This window comes from Melospiza melodia, chromosome 16 (assembly GCF_035770615.1).
Source record: "Melospiza melodia melodia isolate bMelMel2 chromosome 16, bMelMel2.pri, whole genome shotgun sequence".
NCBI lineage: Eukaryota > Metazoa > Chordata > Aves > Passeriformes > Passerellidae > Melospiza > Melospiza melodia.
The window spans coordinates 4571196-4599001 of record NC_086209.1 but is presented as its reverse complement, the minus strand read 5'-3'; the positions used below and the strand labels follow the sequence as shown (position 1 = coordinate 4599001).

Genomic DNA, 27806 nt, shown 5'->3' with positions numbered 1-27806 from the left:
TTCCAACCGAATTAATTCTATGATTCTGTGACAATTTATGGAGAGCTCTACAAAGCAGGCGCTGACACACAGCAATGTGGCTCTTGGAGAAAAAGGATTTTGGGGCATTCCCAGGCTAGCAGAGGAAACCATGTGTGCAGCAGGGCCAGCTAAGTCAGCTAAGTCATTGGATGCAGCATTTAAACTTGCTGTAATTCCATTAGCAAACATAACATTCTCTTTGTGACCATTTTATTGTGTTGGCTTTGCTTGTTGTAGGGTTTCTGTTCCATTCACTTAGGCCTGAGTATTATAGTGACATGAATGCTTTATGAGACACTCTTCATCTGGCTTATTTAAGAAAATGTTTCCCAACCAGAGAGCTGCAGAGTCCAGGGAGCAGGAGGGTGGCAGGAAGGGAACTCACTGCTGGGGGAGTGTGGGGAGTGCCTGGATGTCACAGACATCTTTTATGCAAAACGCTTTCCTTAGGATTTTTCCTCCTGAGAAGCTGAAAGGCCTCAGGAACAAAATGTAAACAATGGTTATCTGCTGCTGTGGAATGCAACAGGTGCATCTGTGATTGGCCCATGTTGGATGTTTGTAATTAATGGCCAATCACAGTCAGCTGGCTTGGACACAGAGCCTGAGCCACAAACCTTTGTTATCATTCTTTCCTATTCTATTCTTAGCCAGCCTTCTGATGAAACCTTTTCTTTTATTCTCTTAGTATAGGTTTAATATAATATATATCATAAAATAATAAATCAGCCTTCTGAAACATGGAGTCAGATCCTCATCTCTTCCCTCAGCCAAAAACCCCTGTGAGCACTGTCACACCTGGGGGACACGTGGGGACACATGCAGGCAGGGGTGGGGCAGCTGGGGTGTCACAGTGGGGTGGCTGCAGCAGCAGCAGGAGGCCCAGCAGGCAGAACCAGGTGCCCAAGGAGCCAGGGTGTGCTCCCTGCCCAGCAGAGGGGCTGGGGATGCTGCACCCTCCCCTCTGCTCCTGATGCTGCAGACAGTGGGAGAGCTCCTGGGTCCTCCCAGCCAGCAGGGAGCCCCTAGGGATGAAAGGCACTGTAGAAATGACATGGTTTGGGGTGCAGGCGCTGTGGGAGAGGGTGTGGACAGAGCTGGTTTCCTTAGCAGCAGTCTGGGGTGGTTTCTGGTTCCTCCTCCCCAATGTTGCCAGCCACGTGGATGTGCTTGTGGACTCAACACCCTTGACTGGGCTAAACTTCTCCAAACTCCTCTGCAAATCTCAGCTGTGGGCAGGGGGAGTGACTGCACTGCTGCTGAGCCACGAGTTTGGTAAGGGACAGGCAGGACAGTGCCACCCCCGGCAGGACAGAGTGCCCCGGCCTTCCTCACTCCATCCTGGTGCTCCCATGGATATTCCAGGTGGGGAAAATCCTGTGCCTTGTGCTCAGCCCTGCTCCTGCAGGGGCAGGGGAAGCTAGGCCTGGCACAGGGGCTCAAATCAATGCTGAAGGCATCACCCTGGGGGTGCTGGGGCCTTGGCTTGGCTTGGCTGCATGAGCCCAAAACACACTGGGGGCAGCTCTGGGGGGCAGAGGGAGGCCCAAGGAAGAGGGGGTGCACCCCTCTGTGGCAGCAGGACTGTGCCACCCCAAGAAATCACCAGGCACAGGATGTCCCTCCTTGCAGGAGGACAGTGTGCCCAGGGACAGATGGCTTGGATGTCCCCACTTTGTGCTGCTGCTGCTGGGAAAGGGACAAACACTGTTTTGGGTGCACTGTGGTGGTCAGGAAGGGAGAAAAAGCCTCTCTCCAAGGCACTGGAGGGCTTTCCTTGCAGGAGTGTGCAGTGTTAGACTGGGCCTTGCCTCAGCTGCTCTGTGGGATGGCACCGGGCTCAGGTGGCTCTGTGGGACAGCAGTGTCACCCTGCTCTTCCAGAGAGCCCCTCCTGCTGTTTTCCTGTGGGGCTGGGGATGCCCCAGCTCGCCAGGGGCAGGGAGAGCCTTGGGGACCACCCATCCCCTGGCTCATCCCCATGGCAGGTCCCACAGGGAACATCCTGCACTGGAGCAGGGGTTTGCCATGGGCTGGGCTGCCCCAGCTGGGCTCCTCCTCATCAGACCTGCCTAAACCCAGGTGTGAGCACTGAGACACCAATGGGGGCTGCTGAGCAGCCACAGGAAGGTGAGGGGGAGGCTGGAAGAAGGTCTGGGACAGAGGATCTGCTAAGAAGGATGAATGGATGGGGCCATAAGGAAGTGCCAGACCATCCCCCTGAGCAGGGGCTCTGTAGTTGCCAGGCCTGATGCTGGGCGCATGCAGCCCCACAGCTGCCATCTCCTCCAAGGCTTTGTAAAGCTTCTGCCTGGACTTCCTGGCTGAGAAAAATGAATTCTCTGGTGGGAACCACACTTCCTGCTAATACAAACTGCCCCAGGAGTGCAGGATGCCAGCCAGACAGGGCCCTTCTGGTCTGGAGAGACAAAACCGGCTGGGTTTGGTGAAGACAGAGAGGAAGAAGACCTGAAATAACTACAAGATGCTGCCACCAAAGGCTCTGGGGACCACAGCAGGGGTAGGATTGCCCCAGCTGGCCCATGCCAGGCTGCTCCCCTGTCCCCACAGGTGACCAGCTCACCTGCACTAACAGCCCAGGTGCAGGAGCCAGGCTGAGTGAGTGGCACAGCCTGCAGCCAGGTGTCCAGGAGCATCCCCCATGCCAGCGCAGCCCATCCCACAGGAGAAGGAGCATGAAATGGCAGAGGCATGAAGACCATGGGGACCACAGGAGGTGGCAGAGGAGAGATGGCAGCACAGGGGGACTTGGTCAGATGGGTGACAGCAGACTTACGATGTTAGAGGCACAACTTGTTATGATCCCTTATTATTTTTTTTTTTTAGCTTTCATCATCAAAGTAAACCAAACCAAAGTATATATGGGATTAAATTAAAATCACAGTTTCGTTTACATTATAAAAGAGTGACATAATAATAATAATAATAATAATCATAATAACCATAATCATAATATCAAATGAACAATAATAATTAAACCAAACAAGAAAAGAAGAAAGCCCTGGAGAATTCCTGCTGGGATGATGCTGACAGATGGAAGGTTTGTGTGACCTGTTTTACTGTTTGGGGATCATTCCCTTGATAGCCGACTCCCGGTTCACATAGGTGGCCCAGTAGACCAGGTTGAAAATGGCAAAGAGCACTGGGAAGACGATGCGGGACATCTTGTCTACCTTGCTGACGCTGTTGTAGGTCTTCTTGCTCTCGGGGAGCTTCTCCTCCAGGCGGGGCAGCTTGGGGGGCACGCTGGTGGCAGTGGCAGTGGCAGCAGCACTCTTGGAGATGGTGGGCAGGCCAGGCTCCTTGGAGATGTTCAGGGCGTAGGTGGTGCCAACGATGTTGTAGGTGTTGTTGGTTTTCTTGGCCAGCGCCACCGGCTCTTTTTTCTAGGGGAGGTGGGAGGGGGGGAAAAAAGGAAAAAAAAAAAAAACAAACAACAAACAAACAGAGGTGAAGTGTCAGAGAAGGGCATGGAGAATGTTCTGTCCTGTGAGTTTACCTGCTTGTCCAGGTGAGGAGGTGGAGAAGGGTGTGAGGAGCAGGCCAAGAAAGGAATGCACCTTGTGAAAGGAGAATGCAAAGGAATGACACCCCGTGTGCTCATCCTTGGGGAAAAACTGCATTTTCTGCTTGGCTGGCTGCTTCCTGGGTCAGGTGAGAGGAGGACACAGCACACAGGATTACAGCTTGATTTCATTTTTTTGGTGGCAAAAAGCCACATTAAGAGTATGGGCAACAGCACTGCAGTATTTCTGCACTGTATTTCAATGCCCTGAGTTCCAAACAGGAACACCTTATGATTTAACACAATGATGTTCAAATAGTTTCTGGAACCCTTTAGAGCACCTCATGACCCACCCAGGTCAGGTACAGAACAGATGGAAGGCATCTGCACCAGCCAGGATTTGTGGAGTGCTCAGCACAGCACTACAGGGCAGAGGGAAGCCTTTCCTCCTGCCTTCCTACCCAAGGGATGCTGAAAATCATGGGAGTGAGGGAATCCCTCGACAGCATGTGGGCTGCAGTGAGGACAAACTGCAGAGAGAATGGCCCTTGTGTGTCAGATGGGATGCACTGAAGGATGAGGGTGAATGCTGGGACACACAGTTCAGTGTTCATGAGGATGGGAGGGCAGGAAGATGGACCTGGGGCTCATGACAGGTGTTGGCCCCTCTCTGGGATCTTCCTGCTGCTGCCAGGCACCTGAGACCAGCTGCACTGTGTTGTATAAAGCAACCCAAGGCTAAAGGGAGAATGAAATCTGTACTCAGGTACCCCACGGGTGCCCCCTGCTACACCAGGAGCCAGCACCAGACACAGCAGTGCCTCGTGGTGGGGCTCTGCTCTCTAAACTCAGAACAAGGTGTGCCTTTGGATGAATTTTTTCTGTTCCAAAGCAATTGGAACACAAGGTGAGGCTCACCAGGCATTTCCCAGTGTTGCTGGGCATGGTGATGCATGTTCCTATGAGGGAAGCACTTCAGGAGGAGAGAGGGCTTTGGCTTTCAGTGCTGTATTCTATTTCACACGTGTCTACAGTCACCATGGATATTCCTGGTTACCTTAGGAAATGAATTTTCCACAGGGATTTTCAGAGGGACACTACAAGCAGACTTGTGTGCAATCTTTAAACCCCTCTCCAATAACACCACAGCCAGGCAGCCTAGTAATAATGTCAGCAATTACAGAAATTAACTTTTTAGGAGGGGGTCTAGATGTCTTCAGGCTCCAGACCAGACTAAACCACTGTTTGGACCATATTCACAGTATTTGATGGTCTTTAACAATTAACTGGGTCTGATTCTGCACTCTTTAGAGCCATGTTAAGGTGTTCCCTCTGCACAGCAGATGAACTTTTTCTGCTAAAAAACTGACAAAAAGCAAGTAAAGGGCTAATGATCCTTCACCTATTAAAACACTTAAATATGCTTAAGTATGATTACTTATTAACACAGCTACAGGAGGCAATAAAATAATTAAAAATCAGTAATGAAATGAAAAACAGATTGTTGTTCACAGAACGTGACTGGCAGTGCACTGTGATTATCTTACTATTAATCAGCCACGTTATTCATTAGAGGAATAAGATGAATACCAGTGACATGACATTTTCTACCTGGACAGTTTTCCTGCCCCAGAGTTTGGAAAGTGGATCCATATGAAAACAGCTGAAATGGAGTAAAATCAGGCAATCCTGGGTGCTGTGGGTGGTGACAGCAAGCTGCTGCTCCCAATAGTGTGATCCAGAGACCCAAGCATTAATTTGGGCTCCCCTGGACCTCAGATCAGGATGTTCAGGCTTGGGAACCTTCATCCCAGCCTTTTCCTCACCCTGCTCAGGGCTGGGAGCACCCAGAACACCCACACTGCCTACCCAGAGGAGGCATTCATGTGCTCTCCATGTGTTCTGCCCCTGAGGTGTTACAGAAATGGTTCAGCCTGGCTGCTGGGCTTTATAAATGAGTTTTCCAGGCAAGGTTTTGACACTCAAACAAAGCAAAAGGTGCTTGTTGTTGTCAGCTGCAAAGCAGCTCCCAGCCTTCACTCTGCACCTGCATCTATGAGGAATTCCACATCGTCCTGAAACAAAAGGGGAGAGTGGATAAACAGGAGGAACCCCCACATTTGCTTGGAAAACTTGTTCTATTTAAAACCTCTATTTTGCAAAGCAATTCCTGCACTTGTGGCCCCACTGAGGCCCAGGGAGACTGAGTTGCTGCACAAAGATGTCCTTGTGCTGCTCTCCTGAGGGAAAAGCTGTAGAATGTGGTGCAGAAATAAATCTGTTCCCTAGATAGTGTAATCTGACAAGTTGTTCAACAACACACACACTGGAAAATAACAGTATTTTTTGCTAAATATTCTAGTTTTCAAGCCTCTCTGCTGAGGAACTAACAATAGAACACCTAAATTATGGGAACTACTGCTTCTGTCTATGATTTGCTTGAGATTTAGTTCTCTGTCCCTGCTCCTTGGCAGGAGAAAATTCGGATTGGAAGCACCATGACTCTGACAGGCAACTCTGAAAGCCACCAGTATCTGCAGAACTCGGGAAATCCAAGTGTTTGCCACTTGTCATTCTAGAGAAAAGTCACTTTAATGATCCCCAAGCAGCTCCAGTCTCTGGCATACCTGTACCCCATAAATCCAAGCCCAGCACCTGCAGCTGCTGTTGCAGCAAAGGTATCATTCCTTCCCCACACCAAGCCAAAATTCCTCCTGCAGCCTGCCAGAGACTTGATAATTCAGATTATATGAGACTGGTCCCAGTGATCTTACACTCCCTGGATCACCAGACAAAGAGGTCAGATGGATTAAATGATCAGCCCAACACACCACACAGTGATGAGAGAGAAGAGGGTGAAATGCTGCTTTGGAATGATTCATGGACTGTGCTGAAGGTGCCGAGGACATAAATCACTGGCAGTGTTATCACAGAATCCATTAGGTTGGAAAAGACCTCTGGGATCCTCATGGAAATCATGGAGACTGCAAGTGCCAAGAACAAAGGACACAAGGGCTGCAGAGCATGACCAGCAGGAAAAATCCCAGCAAAAACATTGACCATAGTGAGGCAGACAAAAAGGAGAAGGGTCTGAACCATCCTGAGCCCTAAAAACTTCAGCCTGGTTGAAAATGGTGGCCTGTCAAGGTTGGTTCTTGTTCCTCTAGGATTGGAACAAAGATGCCACAAATGGAAAGAAACAAAGGAAAAAGAAAAATGATTCCCAAGGGAGCTGGATCAAAGGCAAAGTGGAGAATTGAGTGGGTTGCACTAAAAGCCAGGCTTTACCCAGCCAGTAGAAAAGGCACCTCATGCATGTTTTTCTTAGTAAAAAGTACATTAAAAGTACATTAAAGGACCTAACCTCACCATGCACTGAAGAACTATTGTCTTATGACAAAAACAGAGATACAGGATTATTGCTCCATCCAAAGCATGTTCTGCTTTTATGTATCTGGCTGCAGATGCTTGTACTGGTTTTGTTGCTTCTTGACACCCAGAATTTCAGGGTAATGCCATTCAGACACAGACACAGAGCTACATCAGCTTTTATGTACAGACATGGCATTGCAGGCAGAAGTGGGTTTAAGTATCTTCCAAGAATCCAAAGCATCTTCCATCCTGAGAAACAGACAACACTTTTTGTGGTAAACTCACTGGTAAATGTCATCCTTGCAGTTTCCCAGCAGCAAAGTCACCGTTGCTTGCTCTCACCTTGGATCCTCACTGTCACAGCCACTCCAGAAATCGCCTTGAGGTGGCCATGCTTGTGGCTGGGATGGTGGATGGGTCTCTCTGTCCAGACAAAGCCCTTCTGTCCTGAAGTGGATTTTTTCACAAGGTATTTGGAGGATGATGGAGGTCGGGAGCTTTGCTGGCTACTGAGCCCACTCACCTTTCAATCTCTTTGGCCTCTCACTCACCTCAGACCTCTCTGCCATCTCACACCTTCCTCCTGGTGATGTTTTGTTTTTAAAAGTCACCTTTCCTTTCCTAACAAGCTTTCCTCTTTGGACCCAAATACCTCTCTTCCATTTGATCTGCAGCTCTAGGCTGGTTGCAGCCACTCTACCGTACAAAAAGAAAATAAACTTTTCATCTACAATTAGCAATTACTCATGAAAGGCTGGAAAGGCTTGGAAAAAATCTTTGGGTCCAAAAAACATAAGTAAAACCTTATCAGAGTGCAGGCTAAAGGGAGTTTTTAGTGACATCCATGATGATATCTGCTGCTTTTCATTGGAAAATTACAGAGATTGTGCAGAGTAACTCCCAGCTAGAACCAGGCTGTGGCTACAGCCAGAACACCATCATGATTTTATGATGCAGAGACCAGCAATGCACCAAGACCAGCCCAGCATTTTAGATTCTACCTGAAAAAAAGCCAGGTTTTCCCATCTACACCAATGGTTTGGCTGAGGGGGAGAAAAAAAAGAATAAACACACTGGGGGTGTCTGTCAGCAAGCAGCAGCTTTTCTATGGTACTGATTGTGTCCAAGTGGGATGGGAAGCATTGCTGCTGCCTACAGTGATTTTTTTTCATGCTCATGCAATGAAACCTGGAGTGAGGCTCCTTGCCATCACACCAATAAAGAACATTGCTTTTGGCCGGGGAGAAGGATCCCCAGAGACCAGGGCTCAGCCTGGGCTTCTCACTGGCAGTTTTACCCTTGATACAAACCCTTTAAAATGCCAGTAGTTATTCTTCTGCCTCTTCTTCCTTTTGTGGTTTCCACCACCTGGCTTGTCAGTTGTTTCAAGAAGAGCTAATTAGAGGCTGAAACTGAGCCAATGAGGCACCTCCATTGCGTGGCAAATTCACTGCTTGGAAATACTCATTGGAATAAAGATGAAAAGCAAACATGTTGACACATGGTATTCCTAAGCTCCCTGAAAGCCCATCACTCTTCAGGGAGCTCTCCTGAGCTGCAGAGACTGGGAGTGAGTTTGCTTCTTCAGTAAAGACCAGAGATAGCTTAAAAAAGCATCCTCAAATTTGGAGCCCTTCCTGATTCTCCAGGCTGATACCAATTGCAGCAAAGGCATGGAGAGCTCCCCCTCTGAAACATTCCTGGTCCTGCTTTGTTTTCCTTTTTGATTATCATGTGCAGGAACATTCTGCATGCTCTTAGCCTATTGTTTCAGCACTGTTAGTCTTGTGGTGCTGGGTCAGTGGATAAATTGAGGAACACGCTGCTTCTAAGATAAACTGCAGCTTTTGAGCCTTGACTGCTTTTTCCACCCAGTTCACATAATTGCCCAAGGCTGTGTGAATCCTGACTTGGTGCTGATTTGCCCATCCCTGAAAGGGACACCACGGCTTTGAGGACCTGTCCTGACTCTTCGCTCGTGCCAATCACTCAGGAAAGGCTTCTCTCATCTCTAGAGGCCAGGTTGGCATCAGTGCTCATGCTGGAAGTGGAAGGCCATCCCCTGACCCCCTCTGGACGCTTTCTGCCATGAGTCTGCAGCTCAGACCACAGCTGCAAAAGCAAACAGATAGACAGAGTCCAAGAAAGACAAGAGAGAGGCATCCAACACCCAGTGATGGCTCTGTTCACCTTCTTTGACCTCCACAGCAGAGAGATGACTGGCTGCTGTCTTCCCAAAAGTTGCTGCAGTTCTGTCAGGTGTTTAACATACAGCCCCACAACAACTTCCAACAGCACATTAAAATGCAAAGGAGAAAAATATAAAGGCTCCAGAACCGAGAACAAGGACAAAGCTGATTTTCAAATTGATTCAATAAATATAAACAAGGAGCAGCATGCTACAGTAAGCGATTTCTCTGCGCAGCCAAGATTAAATCAGTTCAGAGGGAGGGGGGCACGAGCAGGGGCAGCAGAGCCTGTCAGGATGAAGCTGCCAGAGAGGCTGATCCCCACTGAGGGGGGGAAACGTGGGTGATGCCAGGCATTAATGTGCTGCCAGTTAGCATTTGGGATTGCTGGCTTCCCACCCACCCTCTGTGCCCAGCTCACAGAGCAGCAGCTGCTGGCAGCTGTGGGCAATGGCACCAGTGTCAGAGCTGGCCAGGGGACAGGGCTCGGAGGGTGTCCTGCAGCATGTTGGGGTTTTTGGCATGCTAGCAACAAGGAATGGGGTTGGAGGGCTGGGTTGGGTTGGGGTTGGAAAGAAAAGGAAGGAAACACAAAACCACCAGCAGAGCAAACCCAAAGCACAGATGTTCCCCCTGGCAAACAGCCACACAGAGAACAGAGGGAAGAGCCAGCAGCCATGCCTGGGTGTTCCCCTGCAGCTCAGCCCCCTGAGCAGCCCCAGGCCATTCCTCCCAGCCCTCAAGAAGCGCTGCAGTCAGGAGCTGGGCTGGGCAGGCAGTGAGTACCATCCAGCCCCCGAGTGCTGCGGGGCTGCACGGTACCCACTGCTGTGCTGGCACAGCTCCCTCGGGCAGCGCTCCTTCCCCCCACCTCCCCCAGCCCTGGCTGACCTTCATCTCCTGGGCCTCCAGCACCTTCTTGCCATCCCAGGCCCAGCTGCGCTTGGTGAAGTAGTTGACGGTGGCGAACTCGATCAGCGCAGAAAACACGAAGGCGTAACAGACGGCTATGAACCAGTCCATGGCCGTCGCGTACGCCACCTTGGGCAAGGAGTTTCTGGCGCTGATGCTTAGTGTGGTCATGGTGAGCACCGTGGTGACACCTGCGGGGGCACAGGGATGAGATCACAGGGGTGACATGGTGCTCTTGCACCTGTTTCTCTCAAAACTGCTGCCACTCCCGTCATCAGAAACGAGGAGCCACCTCCTCCCTCCCGCTGTAGTTAGGGAGGATTACCCAGAACCAGTCCTTAGTGCAACTCAGAGAATAACTGAACTCAGGCTCATAGAGCCAAAAAATCACAGGATGGCCTGGTGTGGTATTCCAGGCCCTCTGAACAGAGAGAAGCAGAGAAGAAGGAAAACACAATTCTTATCTCGCTTGCAGTGCCTCTGTTGGGCTAAAGTAGAATGCAATATGGAGATTGTTTACCCAGAGTGAGGATGCTTCATTCCCTTGGCCTGTCAGGGCCAGGTGTGTGTGTGTGTGTGGGACTGTCACGGGACAGTCAGGAGAGAATCAGAGATGAGTGCAGTTCTGGGCAGTTGTGAGCAAGAGTGAGTGCATGGCAGATTCAGTTTAGATACAATGTACATAGTACAGTATAATAAAGTATTTCATTAGTAATTAATTAGCCTTCTGATGACGGAGTCAGATGCATCAGTCTCTACCCCCTTTGTCAGAGTTGCCTTTGATTTACAATAGCCTGGGCTGGAAAGGACCTTAGAGAGCACCTGGTCCCAATCCCTGCGACAAGCAGGGACACTTTTCTCTATCCCAGGTTGCTCAAAATTCCCTCCAGCCTGGCCCTGACCACTTCAGGGATGGGGCAGCCACAGCTGCTCTGGGCAGCAGTTTGTCCAACCCCTGCTCAAATTTCAGAGCCAATTTTAGGTGGTTCAGGGAATTATTCTGGTTCCGTTTTGAGTACAATCAACGGCAAGCATCTTCATTAGGATGAAGATAACCTTCATAACCTTCCCCAAACTCTGGTGACTAGACAGACCTCTGCTCTCCATAAGAGCCCTGGCTCACAGGCAGGCACTGCACTGCATTCCTCACCTGCTGGCAGGGTGAGGTGCAGGATGCTACACCCAGCTCATGTAGAATACGTCATGGAGAAGCCTCTAGTTGCTCATGCAACAAAATAAAAATAATAAAATAATAGTGAAAAGAACAGCTAGATGGTCGTGAACCTCAGGGAGGATCAGAAGCTGGTCACTCATCCAACACAGCTCTCCGGGTTTTAGAAATACTGTCTTGTGACCTGCGTGGATGAACACCTGGGATCCTGGGTCCTGCTGTCAGCGGCCCAAGCTGCCAGAATAAATGTCACGATGATTTATCTTAAACAAATGATCTGTTGCAAAATGTCTTTTAAAGCTTTTTTCATTAAAGCAAGCAACCATTACCATCCATTTTCCCCAATAATGTGCTTTTCAATTAAAAATGCATTAAAAACATTATAAAAATATTGACTAATTTTCAGTTCCCTTAAGCCATACTCCTGGTATTTTAAGAGTTTCAATTCAATATTGTTGACAATACTTTCTGAGGGGCAGGAAAAAAAAGGAATAAACAATTTGAGCTCTCATTATTTTCTTAATAGGAAAGCAAGGCAATTTGGGAGCAAAGACATTTGTCACACAGGTAGGTTTTAATTTTTCAGTCAGCTCTTGCCTGCTCTATCTGAGCTGCTGCTTGAGGAAACTTATTTCACTGCAATTCTCAGGGTAACACAGGAGGGAATCACATATGATACTACATATCCCCTCTCTGCTTGGGGACTTTTGTCCAATAACCTCTCTGTTAAATGGAATCTGCTGGGCAGTGTTACATCCAGGATATACAATCCTGCAGCATCACACCTGCTCTCGGAGCGTGCCTGTGTAGATCCTGAACTAAAGGTCTTGACAGGAAATCACAAAGCAATTCTGTTATTAAATGCTTGTAAAAGCTATTAATATATGTGCACTGCCAGCCTGGCACTTTGCTTGGGTGAGAGGATCTGAAAGCAGCTGAAGGAAATAATAACACTCTATTCACCATGCAGTTATGCTGCCTCAGCCCAGGAACTTGTTATGTGGAGCTGTGACCAGGGACACATTAGTAATTTCAAAGGTAGGGCTTTAAATGCCTCCCTGTGTCCCTATCCTCTGCTCTGCTCCAGAGCCAGCACAGATAAGCAGACACAGCCAAATGTATATAATTAGATGATCAATACCTTGATTACTGTTAATATTTATGGCTGGGCTTGTAACAGAGCCATGGCCAGGAGTATTTTTGCAGTGATTTGGGGGGAACAGGCTCACTGGGATGACACTGAAAACTGTGCTGGGGAATGGCCAGCAGCTTGGAAATGCTGGCCTGGGGAATGGCCAGCAGCTTGGAAATGCTGCTCAGGGCCTGGCACAGAGCAGCCCTGATGCTCAGTGTGTTTCCCTTCCTATTTCCCTTTGTCCCCATTGCAGGTGTGGCAGGGGTCAGGATGGACAGAGACAGAGATCTCTGGAGCCAGGGCTTGGAACTTGTGGTTTATTGCATTTATTGCCAAGGGCCTGGGTGCAGGGCCCTGCTGGGAGCTGCCAGCCACAGCTCAGAGCAGGCCCAAAGAGAGAGAGAGATAAAGAGAAAGAAGGCAAGAGAGTGGTAAAGAGGATGAGAGAAAGCAAAAGAGTAAAAGAGAGAGAAGTTCCCATTCCAATACCATAAGTCTTCTTCTGTGCTGAATATTCTGATTCTCACTAGCCAATCTAACACAAGATACAAATCCTACAGCATTTCCATACAGCCTATAAGAATCACTACATTACCATCCTGTGTTACATTTTAAACCCTAAAAACTCCTCTTTGGGCCCCTTCTGCCAAGCTGGCAGGGTCTGCTCTGACCCTTGGGCCTGCCTGCAAGCAGAGGGTGTTGTTTCATCAAAAGGGGATTACCTTCACTGGCACAGCACTGTTTTCCAGTTGTTCAGTAACTGAGGGATCTCACAGCTTGCTTTCATTTCAATCTCACTTATAGTTTCCATATTCTCCAAATCTTTTGCCAGGCAATCGTATTTATAAGGCTTTCCCGTTTCATCTTCCCCAACTCCCCATGCTGAGGGGAAGCCCTGTGCTCCAGACTCACCAAAAACTGTGCGGGCAGGGACAGACTCCCTGTTGAGCCAGAAGGAGACCTGGGACAGGATGACAGTCATGATGCAGGGCAGGTAGGTCTGGATCACAAAGTACCCAATCTTCCTCTTGAGGTGGAAGTGCGTGGTCATGACGACGTATTCCCCTGCAGAGACATCCAGGGAGGGATGCTGGGCCAGGGAGGGGTGCTGAGCCAGCCCAGGGCCAGCTGGCCACTCCAGAGATCCACCCTGGACAAAGTCCCATTTTTTCAGTGGGAAGGAGGCGTGCAAAATCACAGAATCACACAATAATGAGGTTGGAAGAGGCCTCTAAGATCGAGTTCAGCCTATGCCCTAACACCTCAACTATAGCACCAAGTGCCATGTCCAGTCTTTTTTAAACACATCCAGAGATGGTGATTCCACCACCTCCCTGGGAAGAGCATTCCAGTACTTTATTATTCTTTTGGTGAAAAATTTCTTCCTAATGTCCAACCTGTGCCTTCCCTGACATAGCTGGAGGCTGTGTCCTCTGGTTCTGTCAGAGACCAACCCCACCTGTCTGCAGCCTTCCTTCAGGAAGGTGTAGAGAGCAATAAGGTCACCTCTGAACCTCCTCTTCTCCAGGCTAAACAGCCCCAGCTCCTTCAAACATTCCTCACAGGGTTTGTGTTCCCAGCCCCTCATCAGCCTCGTTGCCTCCTCTGGAGGCTCAAGCATCTCAACATCCTTCCCAAACTGGGGGCCCAGAGCTGAACAGAGCACTCAAGATGTGGTCTCACCAGGTGCAGGGGTGCAGCAGGCACACACGTGCCAGGTGTGTGCCTCAGCACAGCCCAGGGGGCTCTCACATCACATCTGTGCTTTAAAAACACTTCTCTGAGTCTTTAATTAGCTACAAAATAGGTGTGGGACAAAGGCAAGCCAGTGTCAAGAAGTGGGCAATAAAATCTTTCACTGCTTTGCCCCAGGCACAAGGTGCCCCTGGGATCTCTCCTGACCCTGCTCGCATCCCAGGCAGCCACACTGTGGGTAAGATCCCTTAAGCCTGGAGACACCCTAACAGTGCTTTAACAGGATTGCAGGACACAGAATTTTATTTTCTCTGACAGTCCTGAAAATATCCCACCTTCCCTCACTGTAACCACCACAAAAATCCAGGCAAGTTCTGTTGTTAAAGGTCCCACCTGTGAACTGAAGAGGAAGCTGTCCCTATTTTCCCTCAACATCCTATCCCTGCCCCCAAGGCTTTGGGTATTTTCTTGGATTACTGTGCCTTTACTTTGTGAGCGTGGCTCTGCTAAATCATTACACACAGGAGCCTTTAGCAGCTTTCTCACCACTCCAGGTTATTCATCTGTACATTTTACTACAACTTAAGTAGAGAGATGGGCCAGATATTATGACATTTAGTTCCCTGGGCTCCCCACATTCCCCCAAGGGAGGTGAAATGAGTTGTTACAGACAGACACTATTAAAATCAAGTGCACCAGAGAGGAAATATCCTCAAATGAGAGAACTACTGGTGCATACAGAGGGAAAAAATAAAAGGGAAAAAAAGAAGAATTATGAGAGACACACATGAGGTAACAGAAGCTATCAGTACCTGGATTCAGAGGGGAAGGGAGGAGCAGCAGATGGGAGAGAAAGATGATTAATATCAGTCATTAATCAGAGGAAACATTTGTTTGGGATAATCTTCTATTAGTTATGATAATATTTGTGCAAGCAGATGCAGTGAAAAGCACACTGAACATTATGTTGCCTTCGCTTCCCCTGCCTGCAGTGCTTTCCTGAGGGGCTGGAAAGGAATCCAAGACAAATGAACCCTCAGCAGCACAAACCAGCTGGACAAGGTGGGGCAAATTTTCCACACAGCAGATCATTTTTAGATGCTTGAGATCAGTTGTCCTAAAGACTGTGGGCAACAAAACTCTTTCAATGGAAACCACTGAAACAACAACCTCTTCATGCATCTTGGTGACTGCTGAAGATGTCACCAGCTGTGCCCTCCTGCCTTAGGAAGTGCTGTGCTCCTGGACTGCCTCTATAATGATCCCAAATCGTGGATTCCAAGCCCATCTCATGGCAGGAGGAGCTGAGCCCATGGTGGTCCCACAAATACCTGTGCTGGATCGAACCATCTCCGTGCCAACCACGTGGCCCAGCAGGTCATACTGGTTCAGGCGGGATCCACCTTTGGCTACTTCCACAGATTTGTCCTTGCCCAGGGTCCAGGTGTAGATCACCTCTGTCTTCGTGTAGGCATCTGCAGAGGAGGGAGAACAAGGAGCTCTGTGCTTCTGCCTGACCTCAAATATGCCAAAATTAGCCTGTAGCCAAATGAATCTTTGCTGTGCATCTCTCAGAGCCACATGGCTGAGCACAGCCAAGCATGGCCAGGGACCAAGGCAGATCAACAACTGTTAAATCAAAGGAGCAGGAGAGAGCTGGGCTGTTTGCAAGGGAGCTGCAGAGGGGCAGAGCTCTGTCACTGACAGACAGGCTGACTCTGCAAGGGCTGCCTCCAACAGGGACAGCATCCAGGCCAGCAGGACAGCACAGCCCTGCCATGCCAGGCACAGGGAAAGTCCTGCTGGCAGCAGCTGGCAGCAAAGCCTGAATGCAAATGGGGCTAAATTTTAGGTTAAAAAGTTCAAAGTTTTTACCCTCACTCAAAGGCAGCCCTCTCCAAGAATCTGAGATTTGCACGTGGTGTTCTCTCACACCTAAACTGAGCAGCCAAGACTCTGTTTCTTCATGCAGGAAAAGCCCCTTCTTTATTCACACAACTCATTTTTATGTAGTCTTTACAGGCCTTGTATTTAACTCTAACTGGCTAGTAGTTCTCTTGCCACTCAGTTATTGGTTAATAACTGGCATTTTACCTTTCCATCAAATCTCTCTATTCTGGGATTGTTTACATATTTTCTTCACTGATTCTCATGGGACAGATTTATTGGTTATGCAGGTGCAAACTTATTTTTCTTACTAGAACAGCTTGTTGTGCTAACTGCCTTCATTCTTATGATTTGAACTAATGGGGACTTACAATCTACTGCTAGTTTAGCTAGAGTAGCAGGGCCTAAACCATATTTTATAAGGCCTTTCTTTTATAATATCTCATTTCTTTTATAATATCTCTGCAGCATTTTCCCTGTGTTTGTGACCAAGCCCCCCCTCTCAAGAGTGCTCTTGGCTTTTCCAGTCCTATGGTTATCAAAAAAATGAGTCTTTCCACATTGCTAGGAGCTATTTCTCCCCATAATGCCCCAAATTCCTGTCCATACCAAGTTTGCACCAGCTTTTTAAGCAAGAACAAAATTCACTAAACCAAGCCTTCAGTTCATTTTTACCCATCACCTTCTCCTGGTGAAGACCTGTAGGAATTCTTTGGCTGTGGTCAGGTCAAGCAATGTGTCAGGTCTTCTGGAGAAATGTCTCAGCTCCTGTTCTGTGGAACATTGTGTCCTGAGAAAAACCACATTTCTGTGATCTTTCTAAAACAACCACAGTTATTGCTGCACTCTGGGTTTTGGCAAACCTGCTCCATGTTAGCAGGGACTGTGCAAAGCCTTGGGAGAGCTTTTGGTGATCAGCCAAGGTTTCTCAGCAGGCCAGAGTGCTGCTGAAGCTCTTCTGGTGCAGGCTGGCACCTCTCACTCTGCTTTTCCAACCCTCCTTCCAGCCCTCCATGTGCTTCTGGAGCCCTCCATCCTCCTTAATTCAGTTATCTGTACATTACATACATACATATATATATACACATATACATATATATATACACATATACATATATATATATATATATATATATATACGTATATGTATATATACACATATATATGTATATACACAGTTCCTGTCCATACCAAGTCTATGTATGTATATATAGTTGGTATGAACAGGCATTTTGGTCATTCTGATGAAAACTAGCTCCTAGCAGTGTGGTTGTCTGGGACAGAAGGTTATCTGGTGTCACACAGGCATGGCATGGATGTTTGGAACACGTTTCATGCCAGGCAGCTGCTTTGGTTCAGCTCAATGCCTCGTTTGCAATGCAGAATCCAATCCAAACAGGGACAGCTCGTGGACATTTAGGGGAGCTGGTGAATTCAGCAGCATCTCCTGCTCCCCTGGTCTCAGAGAGCTGCTGTACAAGTGTCCTGTGATGGCTTAGGAACAGCTCTCTGCAGTGCACATTGATCTTTGATGGGCAGAGCCATTCCTGCACTGCACCTGCCCAAGGGATGCTGCAGGTGGGCAGCTGAAGCTCTCTGCAGTGCCTGATGCCCTTAAATCTCCTGCAAATTCCCTGCTTTACCCCCTCAGGGGCTGCCCTGGGACAGAAGGGCACTGCTGATCACTGGTGGGGATCAGCAGAAAATGGTCTGTGAGGCAAACTCAGCATCCTTTGGGCACTGTGGGTATGGCACTGGCATTGTCCTTCTAATTGCAAACCTGACCCACTTCAGGCTTCTTGAAAATGAGCAGCTTCCAGCTGTCAATGGCTTTTTAGTGAAAACACTGGTTTAATCCCACTCCAGCAGAGGAGAGGTGAGCTCTGATGCTCTGTGAGTGCTTTAGAAAAAGTCACATTAATGTTAACCAGGGGCAGCTTTCTGAGCTCCTTGTCTCAAAACTCTCATCATTCAGAGGTCAAATCAGTAAAAGAAATAAGCCCAAAGGGTGTTCCAGCAGAAACACACACATTAATCTCTTTTCCTCACCAAGAAACATTATAAGCAATTAGATGTGCAGTAATCTGCCTTCCTGCAAGTCATGTAACAATCCCAGAGTTTAGGCCTGAGGTATGAGATTTGATATCCTTCCTCACAAGGTCAATTAACATTAATAATTCATCCTTCTCTAAGGCCTTACTGATGTCTTGTGGCAATGGGTTCTACATTTAATTAGGTGCTGCCTAAGAAATAGCTTTATTTCAGGAGTTCTGAATAATCCACTTTCATGGCTGCAGTTTGGCATGAGGCAGAAGAGCAGATGCACATGATAAATATGATTTCCTCTCCTGCCAATCAAACTTTTCAACTTTGTCCTCAGTTAGCTCCCAAATGGCTACAGGAAGGAAGTGCCACTTTGGGGAGGTTGGGGTTTTTCTGGGGGGTCCCTGGTGTGGGCTCATTCTTTAGCTGGAAGTGGGAAACTCTCTCATCTGACACAAATACAGACTAAAAGTGGTGCTCAGTTCATTGGAGCTGGGAAAGAGCCCAGGCAGAGCCAGACCAGGATGTTTATTTCCACATCAGGGTGAGCCAGGGTCTTGGGACTCACTTTAGGAACAAAACCAAATAAAGTTCACTTGCATATGGAGAGATAAGGGAATTCTATGGGGAGCCCAAGCAGCTGAGCAGGCTGCAAGTCTGGGAGCAGCTTTTAACTCACCAGCAGCCTGCAAATCTTCCCTAAACCAGGACATTTTGCTGCTGGGGCTGAGATTCCCAGAGTTTCCAGGCCTTTCACCTGAGATCAGCCTGCCTGACAGACTAAACAGGGGCAGGGGGTTTGTCTCAAAATCCATGGAGCCAGAGGAACCAGGAGCTCAGGCTGGCAGGATGGGACACCACTGCTGTCCCAAATCTGTCTTCCCAGCATCCCCTTGTGATGAAGGAAAGGCACAACTCAGATTTATAATCATAGAATCATTAATGTTAGAAAAGGCCTCTCAGATTATCAAGTCCAACCATTAACCCAGCACTGCCAAGCCCATGTCCCCAGGTGCCCAAAATACTCATTTTTTGAACACTTTGAGGGATGGTGACTCCATCACCTCCCTGAGCTGCCTGTTCCAATGCTTGACTAGCCTTACACTGAAGAAATTTTTCCTAATATCCAATCTAAACGTCCCTTGGCACAACCTGAGGTCATTTCCTCTCATCCTGTCCCTTTTTACCTGGGAGGAGAGACTGATTCCCACCTACTTTCTAAATAAATTTACAGCAAAACCATGAGTGTCTAACCCATCCTGTAAGCCTGAACTGAGCACAGACTCGCTCAGTGATGAATTGCATGTATGAGACACCAGAAAAAAACAATTTGTTCACATTATCATCAGTAAAAATGAATATTATTGTTACAAAACCCCTGTGAGACATCAGCCACACCAAGGACTGCTCTCCAGGCCTATAGCCCCTCCTTGCAGAGGTGCTGGGGGTACTTACAGCTCCCAAATTTCAGGGGGCAGGCGTGCACGTCCATGGGGAAATCCTCCAGGTGCATGGGGCACTCGGCGTGGATGGTCAGCCTGTGGACAAAGCACAGGGGCTGCTCAGAACAGGCTGGCCCTTCTGCCACAGCCTCCTGCAGCCAGCAGCACTGCCAAAGGCTCCAGGTGCTCACCAGCCTCGGGGCAGGAAGCACCCAGATGTGGGGAGCACAGAAGGACACACATCTGGCAGCTTTGCCATGGTGTGAGCTCAACCCTATTGACCAAATTCACCTTCACCCACTGAGTGCAGTGGGGAAATGTGCCAGAGCCCAGGAGTCCTGGGTGCTTATGGGCTGTGAGCAGAGCTCCTGTACCACCACCACATTCTCTGAAAAATCCCTTCGCCCAGGATTCTTCTGCTGGGAAGCTGAGAAGCCTCAGAGAAAAAGGGAAACAATATTATCTCATTTGCTTCTCCTGTGTTTTGCTGCTTTGAAATGTGGTTTGGAGATTGTTTATCCAACAGGGGAATTGTTTCATTGGTTTCATGTGAATTGTTTTAACTTAATGACCAGTTGTTTTAACTTAATGACCATCAGCTGTGTCAGACTCTGAGCAGTCCGGAGTTTTTCATTAGCACCTTGTTAAACCTTCTGTAAGTATCCTTTCTCCATTCTTTAGTATAGTTTTAATGTAATGTAATGTAATGTAATATAATATAATATAATATAATATAATATAATATAATATAATATAATATAATATAATATAATATAATATAATATAATATAATCATAAAATAATAAATTAGCCTTCTAAAAACATGAAGTCAGAATCCTCCCCACAATGGGAGACCCTGAATACCCCACCTTCCTGGGGTTGGGGACACCTCATGGACCACGCTGGCAGGCAGAGGGGAAGGGCTCCAGGGGCTCCCAGGGAACAGGGCTGGTGCTCTGGAAAGAGCTGAGGGCTGACAGATGGTGCAAAGTCCAGATCCATGGAGCCACCAGGGCACAACACCCCCTGTCCATGTGGGACACCCCACCCACCTGCCCTGGCTCCTCCTTCCACTGTGGAGGATGCTGCAGGCAGGTGAGGAACCGGAACATCCTGGGGGTGTGCAGGACAACCTGTGCTTTCCAAATCCCCCAAATCCCTGTAGGATACCTGGGGGTGTGCAGGACAACCTGTGCTTTCCAAATCCCCCAAATCCCTGTAGGATGCCTCATCAGGAAGCAGCTTTGTGAGGGAAGAACAGCCATAAAAAAAGCATAAAAAGCTGCAAAATATGGGGCCAGGCATAAAAGGATCCATGATAAAGGGCTCTAAAAAAGGGAGCTGGTGTTCCTTCCTGGAGCACTGCAAAGAGTGCGGCCAGGGAGAGGGAGCCAGGAGAGATAGCTTCCCAGGAGATGTCTAAAACAATCTCCTCTGAAGGAACCATTTGTAGGGAAAAAAATAAAATAGGATTCCCTTCTGATGGCTCAGCAAAACAGCAAACAAACCATGGCAGGAGCAACGTGTGGATGGAAAGGGCAACTGCACAGACTGAAGGTGGCTTGTGCAAAACTCAGGTTGAGAAGTTTCTATTGAGATATTTTCCTTTGGCTAGAAAAATGTTCAGCTGAGTTATTCTTCAAAGAAAATACTGAGGCTTAGTCGAATGCAAAATAAATAAAGGCTTTGGGTTTTGTTTGCTAAAAGCAAAGAATAGTTTTTTTAAAGGAAATAAAATAAAAATAAAGGTTATTTCTTTTAGGCAAACAAACTTTAAATGCTTCTATTAAAAAAAAAATAAAAAGAGGACTTTTTTTAAAATTCAGTGGACAAAACTAAACCCTTCACAAATTGCTGTAAAAACCCCTGTGGAGGAAACAAAGCAGAGTGGCTGTGAGGTGGCAGAGGTGGCACAGCTGCAGTGGCAGTGGCTGCATGTGGCAGCTGCTGCTGTGAGAGGGGACAGCCACACACAGGGACAAGGCAGCAAACCCTGCCCAGCTGCTGCACTGGAACCTCCCCATTACTGGATTTGCAGGGTGCCCTGATGAAGGGAGGAATGATGCATCTGACTCCATGTTCTCAGAAGGCTAATTTATTACTTTATATACTGTATTATATTAAAAATAGTATAGTATACCATACTAAAGAATACAGAAAAGATACTTACTCAATGTTAAAAAGGTAATAATGAAAACTCGTGACTCTCTCCAGAGTCCCAGCTTGGCACTGATTGGCCAAAGAGTGAAAACAACTCCCAGCAGAATCCAGTGGAACAATCACCTGTGGGTAAACAATCTCCAAGCACATTCCCAATGAGCACAACACAGGAGAAGCAAATGAGATAAGAATTGTTTTCCTTTTCTCTGAGGCTTCGCAGCTTCCCAGGAGAAAAATCCTGGGTGAAGGGATTTTTTCAGAGAATGTGAATGCCACACCCTGTGAGTTCTGCTCTGCCAGGTGAGGGAAGGAGCCCTGGATTTCAGAGCCACATCCAGCCTCACCTGCAGCTCCCAGAGGGTTCAGGAAAGCTGGCAACCCCACGAGAGAGAGCAGAGGAGTTAAAGCAAGAAGCAGAGCAGGAGAGTTGCCATAACTTTGGTGGGGCAGAGCTGGGTGGCCCGAACTCCCTGGAGGCCCTGCAGCACTCAGAGCAGGGCATTAACCCCCACTTCCCCCAGTCCTTGGGAATATCTGGCAATTCAGACACCAAGGGCCTGGCCTGCAGTGGGTGTGCCAGCCCTGTCTGAACCTCTGCCCATGGAAACCCCATGTCCTGTGAGAACCTGGCAAAGAGGGCGTGGAGGGGATGCTGCCTGTCCCACTTGCCTCACAGCTGCCTCCAGCCTGGTTTCTCAGCCAAGCCAGGAACCACTGTGTGCCCAAAGCACCTTCTGCAGACAAATCACTCTGTCTGACTCAGTGATCTCTCCTTCACACTGCACTGAATGCACCTGTTTTACATGAAAGAGAAGAAGACCTGACCTTTAGACTTCAGTCAAGGCTCACTGAAGACTGACAGGGATTTTCATAAGCCTACAAGCACAGGGTTGTAATTATTTTCTCCTGGACACTCAAAGGCCACCATGAACAAATTGCTTGTTTGCTCTGATGCCTCTCTTTTCCAATATGGATTTCAAGAAGCACAGGTATAAAAACCTGGCACTTTGGTTTGGACTTGACTGCCTTGCTCTTCCTGTTCTGTTTCTTTTGTGATGTTCTCTTCAGCCAGCTCAAAATCCACTTGGGGAGCTCTTGGCTGGCAAGCTTGTCAAGCATATTCTCACAGATCTTAGTCCTCGATTCCTTCTGAATCTTTTCCAACTGCAATGGACTTTTTGCTTCTCATTTTGTCACTGTCACTTGTGTCAGGGAAATGTTGAGACATCTCCCCAGTCTCCCTCAGCAGCCCACACCAGAATTTTCCTTTTTACCTCCCTGTTTTTTCATCTGCTTCACTCCTTGCTTTATTATTTCAAAAGGCTCTTAGCTGGGAGTTCCCAAAGTTGGCTTTTCCAAAGGAGCCCATCTCTGACCAGTGCCCTGCTTCTGATGCATCCTGAACCCACCCCAAAAAACCCAGGGAAGTCTTTTCCTTCCACTGTACTGTCTGCAAGTGCTGGCTGTGATCATCAGCCACTCAGAATGATCCCAAGGACTGCAGATGGTGGGTCTGGTGGGTTTGTGCCATTTAGAGCAGCCAGGAAGAGCCTCAGAAAGGACCAGGACAGCAGCAGAGACTGGCCTTGACCAAATCCTGCCCTCTCTAGGCCATGGCCAACAAGAGCAAGTGCTGTCAAAGGCAGGAGACAATTTTATATGGATGCTGCATGACTCCCTCAATATATGGGAATGCAGCAGTTGCATTTTAAATCTAAAGCCTGTTTTATTAGCTGAGACAGCAAGCAATAAAACAAGAAATCCATCAACAAACCACTGGAAAAGCAACCTAATCTGCCACTTCTCTACCTACAATTGAAGGAGTTTTTAAGTGTCCTGAAATTTAATAAAAAAAGGAGAAGTTGCATCATTCTAGCAAGGTGAGTCTGGTTCAGCAGCTTCAGCCAGCCACAGGTCAGCAGGTTCACAGGTAACACAGAGATGTCAAACCACAAGGAATGTCTCTCCCTTCCCAGACAATTATCACAGCCTCTGCAGCATTTGGATCAAAGGGTTTATTGCAGAAATTCTCATCTCTGCCCCTTATCCTGTGCAGGGGAGCTGATGGCCAGAGAGCCACTGCGTTTTGCTTCATTGCTCTGATGGGCTATTCACATCCAGCAGCCCTGGAAAGTCCTTAGAAAGCTAAAGAGCACCTAAAAAATAGCCAAGCTGCCAGAAACCACATCAGCCAGCAGTCACAGCCTTTGGCTCATCAGTCCCAGGCACCTGCAGCAGCTTATGCAGAACTGTCTAATGCAAAGCCCCAAATTGCTCATGTTTTCTTCTCGGGACTTTAGCTGCTCACAGTGACCCCAATATGCATCAGAAAGTCTCTTTTCCCATCCTGGCAGTTGAAGAAGGAGTCAGAACTGTTCTGTTCTCAGTCCCAAGGTTGTTTATTGTTTCTTATCTATGAAATTCTTTCTCTGGCCTGCCAAGGTCTGTCCAGCAGGTCAGACAGAGGCACACTGGCCACCCTCAGGGTGGTGTTATCTTTTTATACTAAAAACTATGTGTACAATATTTACCATAACTTCCCAATACCTATCACCTGTGTTAGACACTGAGCTTCTACCTTAAACCAATCCAAAACTGCCACCATCACAGCAGAAGATGGAGGCCAAGAAGAAGAAGGAGAAAGGCTGGACACACCCAGATTCCTCCATCTTGCCCCCAAACTCCTGTTCTAAAAACCCCAAAAATCTATATTTCACCCTGTGACAAACTAACTTATTATTCTACTTAAAATTTCTTGACTTGTAATTCTTCATATAGAAGTTGGTAATTGTTTTTTTCCAAGAGCTAAATCAAAGGCACTGGGGTCTTGGTCTCTGTCATAGACATCTTTCATGAAAAATCCTTTCCTTAGGATTTTTCCTCCTGAGAAGCTGAAAGGCCTCAGGAAAAAAATGTAAGCAATGATTATCTGCTGCTGTGGAATGCAACAGGTGGAGCTTTGATTGGTCTCATAGAGTTGTTTCTAATTAATGGCCAACCACAGTCAGCTGGCTCAGACTCTCTGTCTGAGACAAAAGCTTTTGTTATCATTCTTTTTTCTATTCTTAGCCAGCCTTCTGATGAAATCCTTTCTTCTGTTCTTTTAGTATAGTTTAATATAATATATATCATAAAATAATAAATCAAGCCTTCTGAAACATGGAGTCAGATCCTCATCTCTTCCCTCATCCTCAGACCCCTGTGAACACCATCACAGGTCTCAGTGCCAGGGTCGCAGCCCCTTGGCAGGGTCTCGAGTCCTCCAGGGCAGCCAGAGGAATTTACTGGGTTCCAACATTTTCTCTTCACTTTGCTGGCACAATGGCACTGAAAGTGGAACATCCAGGACAGAACCTGTGGTTTTTTTTTTCCTCTTTTAAAGTCACGGGAAGTGCTTTGAACTGCGCCAACACAATGGCAAGAAGCGTGAATCAGGCTAAACATCCCTCTGCCAGGGCTGAGGGGATAACAAACCTCTTCAGCTGCGTTCTCATGGTTACCAGGAGCTTAGCAAAGCCTTTGATGTGTCATTAGAGCCCCTGTCGTTACCTGCGTGCAGCTGCAGCATGAGCCAGGATCTCAGCCCAATTTCTGGGACGCAAATGTAATAATCCCTCGGTGTGTGAGCGCTACAAAAACATGACAGCACCCTGCATGGCAGGGCTGGCTTTGTTTATGCCAGGGATACTGCCGGAGTTTTGTCCTGATTTCTTCTCCAGGAGGTTCATTAATAACCACAGTCAGGCCGTGCAGTGTTTATGGTTTAGGCTGTGGGAGAATCTAGGTTAGGTTTAATTGAGGGGTTTGAGCTTGAAAGCCAAATTGCTCCTAGGATCCTTGTGCTGGATCTGGAAGAACTGATTTCACTTTCCATCCTCCCCCAGCCCCTGGAGATTTCAGCCCATGATGGCAGAAATGCAGTGAGATAAGGTGTTCTCTGAAGATTTCTCCCTCCTGGGACAGCTTCCTTAAAAAAGCCTGTCTGCACAAAGCCAAGCCTGGAAAACAGATCATTTTTATCTTTGGATCTGCTCTGGCAGGGAAAAGTTGGAACAAATCTCATCTTGTTGCCTGCTTGTGTTTATATCAGCCAGCCAAGCTCTGCTCTTCTTGGACCTGTCTGTGATGTTTTCTGGGATCAGCCCTGGTGTGGGACAGACAAACAGCTGCCAGCCCAGGAGAGATGGGGCTGGGCTGTCCCAGCTGTCCTAGCTGTCCCCACCTCCATCATGGGGAGGGTGCTGCAAAACCAAGTGTCACAGACATCTTTTATGAAAAATCCTTTCCTTAGGATTTTTTCCTCCTGAGAAGCTGAGACGCCTCAGGAACAAAATGTGAACAATGGTTATCTGCTGCTGTGGAATGCAACAGGTGCATCTGGGATTGGCCCATCTTGGATTTCATAATTAATGGCCAATCACAGTGAGCTGGCTTGGACAGAGAGGCTGAGACAGCTGTCTTTGTTATCATTCTTTCTGATTCTATTCTTAGTTTAGCTAGCCTTCTGAGATGAAACCTTTTCTTCTATTTTTTTAGTATAGTTTTAATGTAATATATATAATAAAATAACAAATCAAGCCTTCTGAAACATGGAGTCAGATCCCCATCTCTTCCCTCAACATAAGGCCCCTGTGAATGCCGTCACAGCCTGGAGCCAGCACAGCCTGCTTGAGGCTAAAAACCCCAGGCAGTAAAGACACCCCAAAAAGCTTTTGCTGAGGGAGAGACACTGCAGAGCTCTGTGATTTCAAAAGGCAGCATGGGAAGCCCAAACCTCTGAGTGTGGCACACCAGGCAGAGAAGCTGCTCTGGGATTCCACAGCCCCTGTAGGTCTGCACGTGTGCTGGGCTCAGCTTTCCCTCCTGCTCTGCCTCACCTGAGGGATCCCAGAGCCTCTTTCCAAGGACTGCACGCTGTCTTCAGCAGCACAGGCTCTTGAGGCAGAGCCTTTGGGCATGCAGGGAATGTGTCAGCCTGACAGGTAAAGAAAACATCCTCCAAGTGCATAACTTGAGCACAAATTGTCTGGGAACCACTCTGACAATAACCACAAAGACTCAACACGCCATTCTGACAGGCCCTGTTAAGAGCAGAAGAGCTTTTTAAAGCCTTGATTCACAAAGCTGAATCCCATCAGCACAGCATTAAACTTTCACTGGTTTTCTGTGCTTCAAGGCTGGGGAGAACCAGAGCATTATCTGTGTGCCCCACACAGTCTGAGCCAGAGTACACCCAGAGATGCCTGTTATGGCTGCTTTTGCCTCTTCCGTTCATAAATCCATGCACAATTCCCAGATTGCTGTGCTCAGGTCTGACACCAGAGTTTAGAGACCAGAGCTGGGCTTTTGTGAACTATTTGGATTGCTCAGGAGCTCTGCAAGAAGAGACTGCAGAGGCAGGGCTGCATAATAAAACTGCATCCCCGTGCCCTCTGAGGCAGCTGGGGGAGAGGGAGGATGCAGAGGGATCAGTAATCCTGGGGAGCAGAGAAATGCAGCTCAGTGCAGTGTCACAAAGGTTGTTTTATGTCACAGACATATTTTCTGAAACATCCTTTTGCTAGGATTTTTCTCCTGAGAAGCTGAGAAGCCTCAGAAATGAAATGTAAACAATGATTATCTGCTGCTGTGGAATGTGGCAGGTGCATCTTTGATTGGTCTCATGTGGTTGTTTTTACGTGATGACCAACCCCAGTCCAGCTGTGTCAGACTCTCTGGCCAGTCACAAGATTTTATTATTCATTCCTTTATTTTCTAGCCTTCTGATGAAATCCTTTGTCTTTCTTTAGTGTAGTTTTAGTATATAATTTTCTTTTAATATAATATATATCATAAAATAGTAAATCAGCCTTCTGAAACATGGAGTCAAGATTCTCATCTCTTCCCTTGTCCTGGGGACCCTGCAAACACCACCAGTTTTGTGGCCCGGGTGCCAAGGCCTGTCAGAGGTCAGGGCTGTGCCCTGTGACATTGCACTGATCCACAAGCAGAATGTGCCACGACTGAAGGAAATCTCTGGATGCTTGGCTACAGCTGCTGTGCAGCTCCTGGGAGCTCTGGTCAGTGATAAAGAGGCTCTCTCCAGGAGCTATAAATATTGTCACACAGGTGTAATTTTGCTGGATGCATGTGTCAGACTTGCTGTTCCACCAGAGCAAGTTCATCTATAACTGTAAGCCTTGACTAAGAGAAGTTGGCTCTCCCAGCAGGATAAATAGCAGCAGACGTGCCTCTAATTGCACATCAGCAGAGCT

The 27806-nt window shown here is 47.7% G+C and overlaps 1 protein-coding gene across 2 annotated transcripts in view; it reads right to left on the bottom strand.

The window, feature by feature from the left end:
• Positions 1 to 1319: 1319 nt before the first annotated feature.
• LOC134425606 (gamma-aminobutyric acid receptor subunit alpha-3-like) overlaps positions 1320 to 27806 on the bottom strand; it is an 81502-nt gene continuing 55015 nt past the window's right edge. For both annotated transcript variants that reach the window (XM_063170352.1, XM_063170351.1), the window contains exons 6-10: positions 19406 to 19488; positions 15352 to 15495; positions 13238 to 13390; positions 9999 to 10210; positions 1320 to 3427 (exon numbers count right to left, since the gene is read on the bottom strand). In XM_063170352.1, the coding sequence (XP_063026422.1) occupies positions 3098 to 3427; positions 9999 to 10210; positions 13238 to 13390; positions 15352 to 15495; positions 19406 to 19488 (922 nt within the window). In that variant the 3' untranslated portion in view covers positions 1320 to 3097. The remainder of the gene's footprint in view (positions 3428 to 9998; positions 10211 to 13237; positions 13391 to 15351; positions 15496 to 19405; positions 19489 to 27806) is intronic.